This window comes from Chaetodon auriga, chromosome 12, assembly GCF_051107435.1.
Source record: "Chaetodon auriga isolate fChaAug3 chromosome 12, fChaAug3.hap1, whole genome shotgun sequence".
In the NCBI taxonomy this organism is placed as follows: domain Eukaryota; kingdom Metazoa; phylum Chordata; class Actinopteri; order Chaetodontiformes; family Chaetodontidae; genus Chaetodon; species Chaetodon auriga.
Genome location: NC_135085.1, coordinates 12,341,752 through 12,354,753, shown reverse-complemented (window position 1 = coordinate 12,354,753; position 13,002 = coordinate 12,341,752). Strand labels below are relative to the sequence as shown.

Genomic DNA, 13,002 nt, shown 5'->3' with positions numbered 1-13,002 from the left:
AAATGAAGTCTGAATGAGGAGGGGCATGTTTGGATAGGTCGGTTCGAGGGGCGTGAGCAGGAGACGCGCTTGTGTTTTTTCTTTTTTTAAGTACAGTGTAATTTAGTCAGATACAGTGTATGATTTTCATTTCATTGTATAACGTGTTTATTTCCACATCATTCTTTGTATATATTTTTGTTTATTTTCTATTTTTGCACTACTACTTGTTCAGTCTTCTTCTTCTTTTTTTTTTTTTTGTCCTCGCTAAGCTGCATGTCCCTTTTTCCTATGCAGGCACATTGAGTGCAGTGTTTAAACCAGTGTCAAATTCCTTGTTTGTGCACACATACTTAATGTTAAAGCCAGTTCTGATTAAAATGATGACAGCTACGCACAACCAGACAGCAAGATAAAGGTGAAGCACCGAAAGTGAGTTTTATCAGAATCATGCAGAATATACAGAGTGAAGTTTTCTGTGGTAGGTCTAAATGTCTGAGATTTCAGTTTTACACTGTAGTAATGTATATACAAACTAAAAAAAACAAGAAGTAAATATTTAGCTCCAGTAAACATATAAGGCAGTCAACACGTGTTAAAATTTGGCTCGGCCAACATGGGAAAGGACTCTGCACAAACCAGTGCAACTATTTGCATAGCAGCAAATACATTTATACTGACCCATGATACAAAACACAGATTTAAAACCAACTTCTCATGAGCATAAGTGTGGTACAGATATAAAAATGGGCATCAGAAAATTTGTAAGCAAAATATTAATAGCAAGCAAAACATGTACAACAGGACTACAATGAGCTTTTTGTACCTGTCAAAAACAGAAGAACTGGAAAATATATTCAACTTCTCAAAGCTGTTGTGTGGGATGGGTGACTTGCTCACATCAGCTACTTTAAACAAATATGTCTAACGTATGTAGGTGCGTCTGCTTAAACTTTTGGCCAACGTCGTAACATTTCATCTTGTCTACAATTACACTTCAGGCAACGTCATGATTCAGGTGTCCAGGAATGTTTTCCTCTACTTTCAGTTGGTGAGGCTGCCATGTTTACCGGTCCACAGCTCCCGGAGCTCCACCTGACATCCTAGATCTCGGAGGGCCGCTTTACCCACATCACCACAGTCTTGGTGGGTCTTTAGCGCCTGGGCTATCAGGGCCTCTGCTCCCATCTCCAGGATTGGTCCGCAGTAGTTTTGCATACGTGAAACCAGGTTTCTCATCAGCATGCACGCCTGTTTCTGTTTGTAAGACCATAAAACAGAGACATGGAGAGTTGGCAGACTGTCACAGGGTTTTTTCAAGTAAGCATTTTAATTATTAATGGCCTTATATTACCTGAACATTGGACACATCGGTATGTGCTTTCATAGCCTGCACAGCTGCCAAGGCACCTCCATTCTCCATGATGACTTTGCAGTTGTTGGGTTTACGCAAAGCAAGGACAGACAGGCATGCACAGCCCTGCTCACACACCTGCAGCCAAATGTGAACATAATCTTTATTTATGACTCAAATGTATTTTTATCCACCAAAATAATATATAGTAAGGTTTATATACTTAATCTGTGTAAATGCTAGATCTCACCTATTCACAGTCAATGAGTGTGTAGTTATGATATTTAACTCACCGTAGAGTTGCTCATGTGTCTGTTCATTGCAATGACAATGAGCTGGACTCCACCAGCATTAACAACTGCATCTTTCACATCATCATTTCCTGCTATGGCTCGTATTGCACTTAGGACCTGCCGAGTCAACTCCTGCAAGGAGAAAACCCGTTCAGTGAGCAGAACAAACATGGAATTTCAGTCTTGAATCAGTTCGTGTCACAATCTCTTGTTTTGAAGTTGGCTACCGGTGACTCATAGCTGTCTGCAAGCAGTGTCATCATGAGTTTCAACCCTCCCAGATCGCAGATGTCTTGACAGAATTCATTCCTTACAGCCAGACGGGACAAAGTAGCACAAAGCTCACTCAGAACAGAAGTATTATCAAAGTGAGCTGTGAGGGAGGAACACAAGAAATAAAGGATCAGAATCTGATTTGGAAGAGCATAAAGCAGCTCCAGCGATTACAAACTAGTGATCAGCTGATCTTACCTTTTGCAGCCTCGATTAAAACCTTCAGTCCATTGTGCTCCAGAACAATAATCTTGGCATGTTCATGAGCATGTCCAAATGTAACCCGGACATCATCATCAAAGGTCATGACCCTCAGAGCTGCAGAGGCTTCCTTGACCAGCTCAGCACATCCGCTGTGTTGTGTAGTGGCGCCAGTCAGCAGAGGCAGGACGCCACCTTTTACCAAATCCTGCCTGTTCTGTTCATGTTTCAAACAGCAGTGACGTACAGCATGAATGGCTACACGCGTCACCAAAGAATCTGCCTGGTACTTTTGGAGAACATCCAAAAGAAACTGCTGGCCCTCTGCATCCAACAAGTCCGGCTGTCCATCTGTCAGTGCAGCCAGAGCGGACAGGACGGTCAGCACAGCTTCCCGCTCCTCCAAACTCTTTTTGCAGTAGGACAGGATGACGGGGTAGGCGTCTTTTTGGGCAGCCAGGTACCTTTGGGCGAATCCAAGAGAGCAATGCTCAGTGAAGCGTTTCATGTCTGCCGTCGCTTCCATAACACTGACAGAGTCTTTTCCAATTCGGAGGGAATCCAAGGCCTGCACGCGAAAAAAGAGATGTACAGACTGAGATTGTGCTGCTCTTGTAATGAGAACAATCTGTTCACGAAACATGTCAAGACTCACCTGTAAGACCTCATGTGTTTGCTCATCTTGTTTGTCATCAGATGATACAGCTGGCACAGCTTTTACGATACAACTGAGCTCCACACCTGCATCCACACATAAGATTAGAGTTTGACACACAAGAAAATGTCAAGAACACAGAGAAGATTAAAGATTTTAATTGAATCAAGTGTTCATGAGACAGCTATTATCAGCCTGACATAACAGAGCATTGTTCCAGTATGGACATTATTCATCAGGCCTCATGGCGCCAGTGAGATGTGTCACGACAGACCATTCCTCTGCCATGATCAATAATTTATTAGGTTTTATTGACCACGATTTTGACCACCTGCAGTTCGGCCATCAGTGACTTCTCTTTTTTGACATGTAAAACATCTATAGACATGCTGATATATTGCATTTGATAGGATTAACCTGTGTCATTCCGACTCTCTCTGGAAGTTTATATTATATAGACTGTATTCTGTTATCAAACTGTCTTTGCTTCATCCCCATAGAGTCAATTAAACATCAGCCAACAACAAAACTGCACATTAATCAGCTACCAGCCATTGTTCTTTCTCGCCGTTACCTTGAGACTCAAATTGCTCTACTGCCTCCCTCAGAGCCTCATCAGGATCCATCTCAAATTCCTCCATGTTTTCCCTGACAGCAGCGTCAAAGGTCTCCTGCGTGATCCTCCGCTTCGCCATTTTTTAGATGTTAATGTGCACTCTGAAATGAAGTGAGATAATGGTGATGTCAAAACGTGAAAAACATCAACTGCGTTAATTCAGTTTTAACTAAGACAGCTGGTAATAGCTATTGTTAGCCAGTAGATGTTATGTTTCTGCTATTGTTGCCGTATATGGCTGCTGAAACGTGCAAAGCTAAAATAACGTGTAAAATATCACTTAACTGCTACCGCCGCCCAGTTACAGACAACCTGCTCGTCTGTTATGAATGAACCGACATCCATTGTCGGCTTACGTTCCTATCGTACCCCTCTTCGCTCAACAACGCGCGTGGGGCGTGAATTGTGTGTTACAATGTAAGTGAATAGTAAATTCCGCAAACGGTCCCACTCATACATACTCTCGGTTGGGATATAGACCTCAAAACATTAGTTCCGCTAAAAGACCGTTTCACCTTAAGACAATGACTTTATACCTTTGTTTCTTCCTCGGGGTGAAGACTAGTGGAAAAAAATCAAAATGGAGAAGCTTGTATATGTCATATCAAAAGAGGTAAGCGTTACGTGATTATTCCTTATATGGACATAGACTGTCGCTTTTAATGGAAAGTTTTATTTTGATGAATTTCCTTCAAAAATAAAGGAGGCGTTTCAGTAATTTACTAAACTTTATATGCCTTTTTCGAAGTGGCTAGCTATAAGTATATTATTATTGTTGCTTTTGTGCCGCTGCAATTTCCTGAATTACACGAAAATATTTTTTTTCTTACTGTTACTCCAATTGTTTTATTTTGAAAAACAGACCGGACGTTTTTATTCCTCTAGGTAGCTTGGCGCCAGCACGCAGATCCATGCGTGTGATTGAGGTAGAAAACACGAGAGGCCAGCTGCAGCTGAGGACGAGTTCGGCGGACGTCGGTCCACCGAGAAATTGGTTTATTTTCTTGTTTTGTCTTCGGACAACTCAAGATGGCAGCGAGCACAGAGGCCCCGGAGCCCTGGTACCTAGCCCTGCTGGGCTTTGCAGAACATTTCCGCACGTCGAGTCCGCCGAAGATCCGTCTGTGCGTCCACTGTCTGCAGGCAGTATTTCAGTTCAAGCCGCCTCCTAGGGTCGAGGCCCGGACTCACCTCCAGCTGGGCTCGGTGCTGTACCGGCACACAAAGAACAGCGAGCTGGCCCAGAGTCACCTGGAGAAAGCGGTGAGCAGCAGCCACAGTGTCTGGTACCAGTCTGTGAAACATGTCCACCAGTGTGAGATGCTGACAATAATACTCTGCTTTCTCCTTCTGTTCGCAGTGGTTCATATCACAGCAAGTATCCTTTATGTATATCATGTGAAATCGCATGCAGACTGAGAGAAGCTGTGTTAACCTACCTATACATCAGTACCTCTCACACATACATGTTTTATAAAGAGGTGATGGTGATTTATCTTGGCACCAACGTAGCCGATAATGGTGTGCAGTTCCTTCATGATTCACATCAGATCTCTCAATTTGAAGATGTGAAGTTTGAAGCAGCAAGTATTCTATCAGAGTTTTACTGTCAACAGGTAGGTTCATCCAGCCGTCATGTAATAATAACAATATAATGTGAAGAAAACTGGTTGCATATCAGGCTATAACTTAGATGCAAGAGTCAAACAATATACTTCCTGTTGCAGCTTGGTTGTTTTGTCCCATCTTGTAACTCACCTATCGGCTTCTTTTTTCAAGAACTTGGTTGACTCGGCAAAACCAGTGCTGCGGAAGGCCATCCAGATTTCTCAGCAAACCCCCTATTGGCACTGCCGACTGCTTTTCCAGCTCGCAGTAAGAAAATATCAAGTGTTACAAACATTCATATTTGGTAAATTCATTTCAAATGTGTGTCACTTATTTGCAGGATGTTCTTCTCTCTTTCCCAGCAACTACATGCACTGGAGAAGGACTTGGTATCTGCCTGTGATCTCCTCGGAGTGGGAGCAGAGTATGCAAGAGTCATGGGCTCAGAGTACACGAGGTACACGGATCAGATCTGTGTTTGAACACTGACAGACTGCTGCATCTGTGGTTTAATGCTCATTATCTCACATTAAGTCTGTGCTTTTCTTTTCCTGCAGAGCTCTGTTTTTGCTTAGTAAAGGAATGGTAAGCTTAAATCATTCTCAGCCAAATCACAGCACTTGACATGTTATTTGTGTTGCTCTCTCACTGTGCATTTCTGTAAACTGCACGTGTGTTTGTGCCTCCACAGCTGCTGCTGATGGAGCGGAAGCTGAGCGAGGTGCACCCTCTGCTGACGCTGTGTGGGACCATTGTAGAAAACTGGCAGGGAAACCCCATTCAGAAGGAGTCCCTCAGGGTTTTTTTCCTGGTGCTGCAGGTCACACACTACCTGGATGCTGGACAGGTACAGCTGTATCCATGTGTGTCACTACTGGAAAACCATTCCGATGTAATGTAAATGTAAATTGGTGCTTAACGAATGCTTAATATGCTTGTTATGGCCAGTGTCACAGTGGTGCCATGACATCATTAATAAGATCTGACACTCAAAGCTACAAATTGTCTTTGTCTGTATGTTGGGTGTAGGTTAAGAGTGTGAAACCCTGCCTGAAGCAGCTTCAGCAGTGTATCCAGACCATCTCCACCCTCCACGATGATGAGATCCTTCCCACTAATCCAGCAGCTCTTTTCCACTGGCTGCCCAAAGAGCACATGTGTGTGCTTGTGTATCTGGTAAGATTTTGTCACACACACACACACACACACACACACACACATACACAAAATATGTTCATGAATTCTGATGATTTGCCTTGTTTTGTTGTTGAAAAGGTGACGGTGATGCACTCCATGCAGGCGGGTTATCTGGAGAAGGCTCAGAAGTACACAGACAAAGCTCTCATGCAGCTGGAGAAGCTGAAGAGTAAGTTTGCCGGAAGGCTCACTGCTTATTTCCCCCTTGATGACGGTGACGTTGAATCAACTCTGATCCACCCGTATGTGTTCAAAGTGCTGGACAGCAGTCCCATCCTGTCCACGTTCCAAGTCATCCTGCTGGAGCATATCATCATGTGCCGGCTGGTCACTGGACACAAGGCCACAGCTTTACAGGAGGTAGCACAGGTTCTATAACACCAGCGCACTCTGGAGGCTGTCATCGCTTTTTTGACTTTGGCTTCAGGTTGTGATGATTCCTCTCTGTGTTTTAGATTTCTCAGGTTTGTCAGCTTTGCCAGCAGTCTCCCAGGCTCTTTACGAACCATGCTGCCCAGCTTCACACACTGCTGGTAAGCCCACAATGAAAACACACCTCACCGGGAAGGAAGCACATCGCCTTTCAGCTAGAATCCAATAGAATATACAGCATAGCAAAAACGTGTTAGTTATTATATTGCACTTTGTATTCTACCAGCACGGGCTGTTGGACGTTTTCCTCTCAGTTCCTTGCTGTTTACAAGATGCATCTGTCCCTGATGATATGAACTACTCACATCTGTTTCCTCTCTTTCTGTGTCAGGGCCTCTACTGTATCTCAGTGAACTGCATGGATAATGCTGAGGCGCAGTTCACTGCTGCCCTGCAGGTGAGTTTCATACCATCACTGTAGGGTCACAGGTTTCCTGTGGACTGTGGATTCTGTCTGACCTCCAGTAGGATATCAAAAATGAATCCTCTGACTGGTCTGATTGTACTGGTTCCTGTAAGGTTCACATTTTTGAAGGCACAGGGTGATGACGTGACTTTTTTCGACATTTCAAAGAGAATAGTTTGGGGTGTGAGGGGTCAATATCTTTCTTGTTTCAGATGACAACACACCAGGAGCTGTGGACATTTATTGTGACCAACCTGGCCAGTGTCTACATCCGGGAAGGCAACAGACATCAAGAGGTCAGAGAGCTGCTCCTTCCTCCACCTTTTAAACAAATGTGCATCTGTATGTTTTTTCTTTAGTTTGATTCTAACTTATCTTTTTTTTAATCAACAGCTGTACAGCCTTCTAGAGAGGATTAATCCTGACCACAACTTTCCTGTCAGGTAACTACAGATACATCACGTACTCAACGTTTGTCCCATGTTTTTTTTTTTTTTTTTTGTAAAATATCGTATCTTCTTCTTCTTCAGCTCTCACTGTCTTCGAGCTGCAGCGTTTTACATCAGAGGGCTCCTGTCTTTCTTCCAGGGGCGTTACAACGAGGCCAAGTAAGAGCACCTCACTGTCAGTTATAAAACAGAAGCATTACTGAGGCTAAGTGTGGATGAGTGGTGGAAAGAGATGGATAGGATTGAGGAGGAAGATTTAAAAAAGAAATAGGAGATATCCTGAAATAATTGAGAGAAACTAATGAGATGGAAAAGTCAAGAAATGAAGCGAGGACCATTTAACAGGCTGTTTTCAGTGTGCTGAGAAAAATCTGGCTACTGATTTTAAGACAATGACCAAAATGTCACAAAACAAAAAGTGACATTTGTTCTTGATGTTCGCTATATTTAGAAAGCTTATCATGTAAACTTGCATCAACAGAAGATTTCTAAGGGAAACCCTGAAGATGTCTAATGCTGAGGATCTGAATAGGCTGACTGCCTGCTCGCTCGTCCTACTGGGACACATCTTCTTTGTCCTGGGCAACCACAGGGTGAGTCTATATGCACCACATGTCCTCCGCATTAGACCACACACACAGCTGCAGATATGATCTTGACTTCTTGTCTGGTTGCATATTTTCTTCAGGAAAGTAACAACATGGTGGTTCCGGCCATGCAGCTGGCCAGCAAGATCCCAGACATGTCTGTGCAGCTCTGGTCCTCCGCACTCCTCAAAGGTACATCAGCCCCTCAGCCTTCATTCACAGTGAGGTCAAAGTTAGGTTTAGGTTGATAGTAGGTTACTGGAAATATGTTCCCAAAATATATTTCAACATGTAACACAAGATCAGTTTGTATTTTGGCCTGATGTGGGCGCAAGAGGGAAGCTCGTGGAGTGTCCCAACACTGAACGGCTTCTGCCAAAGAGAAGTCATTGTGCTCACTCAATTTAAATGCAGTCTCCCCATTTGATTTAGATTTTTCTTGTGTGCCACTGGACGTTTTGGTCTGATGTTGGCATTAGATGAAATGTCACCAAAAACATGAGGATTCATCATCTGGCTCTGATCAATAGATATCTATCGAGCCCCAAAGTGTTCAATATCAATAAATTGTTAAGTAATCATGAATAATCACATGAAAACATTGTGTAAAATATATATAAGTTAGATAATTTAAGAAATGGTTTCATTCGTGATTCTTATTTTCATAGTCAGTGAATCAGGGAATTATCATATGGCGAGTATGAAATATCAGTGCGTGGATCAAGGCGTTGAAAGAGCTTACAGTGTAATTGACTGACACTTTGTTCAGGAGGCAGAGATGCCTGAATCTCATCCAGCTTTAGCATCAATGCACCACAAAGTGAGGAAGCCAAAACCGAATAAGAAGCGGACAAGGCTTGAAGTAAGGGCTGGTGTTAGCGCACAAAACTGCAGCTGTGGTCATCAGTATTCACGATGATCTGTTCCCAGCAGATCTGAACAAGGCTTGTGGAAACACAATGGACGCCCACGAGGCAGCTCAGATGCACCAGAACTTTTCCCAGCAGCTCTTGCAGGACCACATCGCAGCCTGCAGCCTCCCAGAACACAACCTCATCAGTGTAAGCACAACGTCAATCAGTCAGCCTACAAACAGTGAGTCCATGCAGCCCGCCTGGATTTTCAAAGAAACTATTGTGTCATGTGTTGTGTTCCAGTGGACGGACGGCCTCCCCCCCGTGCAGTTTCAGCCTCAGAACGGACCCGCTACCAGCCTGGCCAGCCTGCTGTGAGAACAAAATCCCACCCTGACAGGGAGAAGGAGACACAGGAGACAACCGCAGGGAGGACGAGCTGAAAAGATGGACAGAAAAAAAGAAGCCGTGGATGAAAGGGTGAGAGGAAGTGAAGGCTGGATAATGAAATCACAGACTGCACTGTGTCATTTGGCAGACTTCCACTCGGTGCATTCCTTCATTTATTTGGGGCACTGGGGCATCGTGACTACATTTTAAGTAATTGAAGTTTTCTGGAAAACATAAGGTTGCATGGGCACTTTTTTTTATTACAATGATACATTTTGGAGTTGTTATGGTAGTTTGTTGTACCAGCTAACAAAGGAAAACCTCAACATTTTTGGAAATATGGTTAATTGTTTTCTTGCTGAGAGTTATATGATGACATTGATACCACCTTCATGTCTGTACCGTAAATATGAAGCTGCAGCCAGTTAGACTGGAAGCAGGGAAACTCACTGGTGTGAGTCTGAGTGAGCTTTAGAGGCTCTGGTACATAGATTTTTTGACCATTGGACAGAGCCAGGTTAACTCTTTCCCCTTGTTTCCTTTCTTTGTGCTAAGCTAAGTTAGCGGGCTGTTGGCAGTACCTTCATGTTTACCTTAAATATGAAGGTAGCAGGAAAGCAAATAAGCATATTTCCTAAAATGTCAAACTTTTCCATTAACTTTTCCTTGGATTTTTCTTGCAATATAATGTTTACACTCAGTGTTACTCACCAAAACACATTGTGTGGAACATGTTGACTTTTACTCATGAAATACTTGCAAAGCTGATTCTGAAGCATTTTAAATCCGGCACTGTTTACATCTATGTTTACTAGCTCTGCAGCCTTCTACTTCCCTGCCTTTACGGGTGCATTACAGCATATCTCGGCGTGTTACCGCCTGTGAAATAGCGTGACATCATTGGTGGATGCATGTGTGCATCTGGGTCCTCGTGCACCTACTTGAGATGAACAAAACGGAGAACGACTCGTAGAAAAACACGAGGTCCCAAACTCCACAGGGAACCTTTGAATTTGACTGATTTGTCCCTCTCATTTGGCGAATCTCTTAACTCACTCTTGGAAGGCCGTCGTAGAGGTGATTTTATTGTGGCTGAAGTAGGTAGTAGGAAAAGTAGAAACGCTGACGGAACTCTTAAATGAGCATTAAATTGAATTGATCCATCAGTCAAACAGACAGTCAGATGAGGCTCAGTCTATTGTGCATGAACTCAATGTGTCTTTTCAAAGCACTTGTTGGTCAGTTCTGATTCACAGTATTAGTTAGGATACATTTGGATATACAGCAAACTATATATCTGTAATGATCTTAATATAGAGTAGTGGTGTGTTTGATATGTACTTGGTGGTTGGGTGGACAGCTGCATATGTAGCAAGAGAGGAACAGATCATGTTCATGTGATAGAAGACAATTTAAAGTTAGATTTGCTTGAGCCTGGAACCAGCTGCTCGCCCGACAAATCCGGTGGTATTTATTGATGTTCAAAAGTAGGCAAAGACCGTGATGCATCAAAAAAGTATGTGAATAATGTTTGGACACTGCAATACAGTCCATTTGCTGCCTGACTGCACTTCCCTTTAGATATTTACTGTTTCACTGTCACTGTTTTATGCCGTGCACATTTTGCTTGGAGTCAAGAAACCAGTGAAAATAAGATTGTTACCTGTTTGCACATATGTTGTTTCATGATGAAACTCACACTTTTATATTTTCCAGGTAAGCATTTTGGAATAATTGTTTTTCTCGCTCCTGTTCATTCCCTGTTTTACTCATTGCTTCCAGATGATGGCAGTATAGATCTGTATTTAAACAACTTACTTGATTAATGTTGCTTTTCATTACCGTTTGATATATTATCAAATAACTGGTAGGACTTTGGATTTATTTACACTTTATTAAACATTTTTTATCTCATGAAGACATGTTGCAGATTTCTGTACAGGTGGTGTTCATTATGTCAGAAGAAACTACTGAGTTTGCTCATTTGCAACTGCAATAAAAAACAGTATGGATGAGATTGATTGTATTGGCATTTTACAGTATGTTGTAAAACTGAATGTGTCATTTGTTTTCTCCATTGTCATTTTAACTATTTAACTTCACTTCTGTCACTTTTTATGAATAAAAAATCAAAAGTAGAACGACTGTTGTTCTTATTGAGACGTGCAGCTGCTCTGCAGTGTGCTGCAGTGTGACTCAGTGTCAGTCATGACACTGCACATAAAATAAAACAGGGCTCTCCTCATGTCTGATGGCATGTTTAGCAGAAATGACAGACAGTGGAAGAAGTAAAACAGGTGGATTGGATAACAGTGATGGTTTCAGTGTGCTCGCTCTCTACTGCATTGGATTTGAAATGACAATAAAATCAAAGGGCTGACTTGAAAGAACCATGCCAGAGGTTTCTTTTTTTTTTTCACATTCGAGCCCCTTTACTATAAAACACACACAGCACACATCAAACATTTTGCTTTAAAAATGTTCCTGTTTCCATTTATTTTCATACATCTGTAAGCAGATGTTACTTGCTTAAGTTGCCACTCCGAAGTCTACATTAATTTACATCACGTTACCTCATTTTCTTAATAATGCATAGTGAAGTGCTCTTTCAGAACCATCTGCACTCAAACGCCACACTGCAAAGGTTCAGGTATCTGGATAGTCCATTCATGGCATGCAGACCTTAATGTTAAACAGTGGATGTTTGAAACAGTAGAATGCAGCTAACAATCAGAAACTTGATAGCATCCATGTAAAAACAGTCAGCTGAATTGCTGGGTTGATACACGCTCTGCATGGCAGTGTCTGTCCTGTTCATGCTCGACCAGAGATTCCTCTGCTGGTTATTCCCAGATCCCAGCTTGTGACCCGAGGTGAGCAGGTCTTTGCTGTTAGAGCCTGCAGACTGTGGAAACTTCCGATTGAGATCAGACAGGCCATATCATCAATCCCATCGTAAAACTTTCCTTTATAGGAAAGGCTTTATAAATATTTAATACAATGCTGGGTTGTATAAGCACACTCTTTCCATTTTACATTTTTAAGATTATTTTATCCCCTGGGGTTTTATGATCCCTGTGTTGTGTTTATTGTTCATTGTTTCCTCAAGAAAGACACAGCACTGTGTCCTGTCATTAAAACACACAGAAAGTACTGTGTGAGTTTGTCATTCATTAAAACTTGCAGAGTGATGAGCCTTTTAATTATCATTCATTTCATATGCAATAAGCTGGAGTGCAGAACCAACACAACAAACACAAAACAAAAAAGTGTCACTGCAGATGCACTCAGACTGCACTGTTGACGCTCTGAATAAGGGAGCTGACCTCCAAAGAACAACTGAGTAAACTGTGACGAGCATGACCAAACTTTGTCTAATTCAAAGGCCATCAAGCCGACAGGGGAGACGAGGATCATCAAAGGTCATCGAAGGCTTTATCTTTCAGATCATTATCACTGGCGTCCAACTGTCTGTGACATTGTTCCAAGCTTTAATCAAAAAATGGAAGTTGAAACAACATTTGAGTGAAAGGGGAACAGTGGAAAACACTCAGCGCAGCAGCCGTCAGGTGAAAAAGGGGATGATGTGATACAATATATTCAAACCTCAGTGTCCTGAATGGAAAACATGGAGTTTGGTGTTTGAACACAAAAAAACCAACAGGCTAAAGTCCAGTTTTACAGGTGATATATTTGCCTGTATTTTAT

The 13,002-nt window shown here is 42.4% G+C and overlaps 2 protein-coding genes across 5 annotated transcripts; one reads left to right on the top strand and one right to left on the bottom strand.

The window, feature by feature from the left end:
- Window positions 1-392: 392 nt before the first annotated feature.
- Window positions 393-3,785, bottom strand: armc6 (armadillo repeat containing 6). Its single transcript, XM_076744058.1, has 8 exons — window positions 3,657-3,785; window positions 3,330-3,472; window positions 2,756-2,841; window positions 2,098-2,668; window positions 1,854-1,999; window positions 1,627-1,758; window positions 1,334-1,471; window positions 393-1,236 (listed from the first exon to the last, which is right to left on the bottom strand). The coding sequence occupies exons 2-8, from the start codon at window positions 3,448-3,450 to the stop codon at window positions 1,024-1,026; spliced, it is 1,407 nt and encodes a 468-aa protein (XP_076600173.1). The 5' UTR covers window positions 3,451-3,472; window positions 3,657-3,785; the 3' UTR covers window positions 393-1,023.
- A 455-nt stretch (window positions 3,786-4,240) lies between these two features.
- On the top strand, window positions 4,241-11,435 carry mau2 (MAU2 sister chromatid cohesion factor). Of its 4 annotated transcripts, none has more exons than XM_076745906.1 (19): window positions 4,293-4,634; window positions 4,732-4,749; window positions 4,922-4,987; window positions 5,151-5,246; window positions 5,342-5,436; window positions 5,537-5,564; window positions 5,671-5,826; window positions 6,009-6,155; window positions 6,255-6,345; window positions 6,433-6,536; window positions 6,632-6,709; window positions 6,940-7,005; window positions 7,227-7,310; window positions 7,408-7,457; window positions 7,545-7,622; window positions 7,945-8,056; window positions 8,152-8,242; window positions 8,984-9,111; window positions 9,208-11,435. In XM_076745906.1, exons 1-19 carry the CDS (start codon window positions 4,401-4,403, stop codon window positions 9,280-9,282), a joined length of 1,797 nt encoding a protein of 598 aa, XP_076602021.1. In that variant the 5' UTR covers window positions 4,293-4,400; the 3' UTR covers window positions 9,283-11,435. The 4 variants fall into 4 exon arrangements, with proteins under 4 accessions (XP_076602019.1, XP_076602016.1, XP_076602021.1 ...); XM_076745905.1 differs by having other exon boundaries at window positions 8,981-9,111; XM_076745904.1 differs by lacking the exon at window positions 4,732-4,749 and having other exon boundaries at window positions 4,241-4,634; window positions 4,901-4,987.
- The last annotated feature ends 1,567 nt before the right edge of the window (window positions 11,436-13,002 follow it).

Coding starts and splice junctions, on each gene's coding strand:
- armc6 (XM_076744058.1), bottom strand. CDS start 3,450: ATGGCGAAGCGGAGGATCACGCAGGAGACCTTTGACGCTGCTGTCAGG. Junction 1,759..1,853: donor CAGACAGCTATGAGTCACCG/GTAGCCAACTTC, acceptor TTCTCCTTGCAG/GAGTTGACTCGGCAGGTCCT. Junction 1,237..1,333: donor CCGATGTGTCCAATGTTCAG/GTAATATAAGGC, acceptor TCTTACAAACAG/AAACAGGCGTGCATGCTGAT.
- mau2 (XM_076745901.1), top strand. CDS start 4,401: ATGGCAGCGAGCACAGAGGCCCCGGAGCCCTGGTACCTAGCCCTGCTG. Junction 4,635..4,900: donor AGAGTCACCTGGAGAAAGCG/GTGAGCAGCAGC, acceptor AATGGTGTGCAG/TTCCTTCATGATTCACATCA. Junction 8,057..8,151: donor TTGTCCTGGGCAACCACAGG/GTGAGTCTATAT, acceptor TATTTTCTTCAG/GAAAGTAACAACATGGTGGT.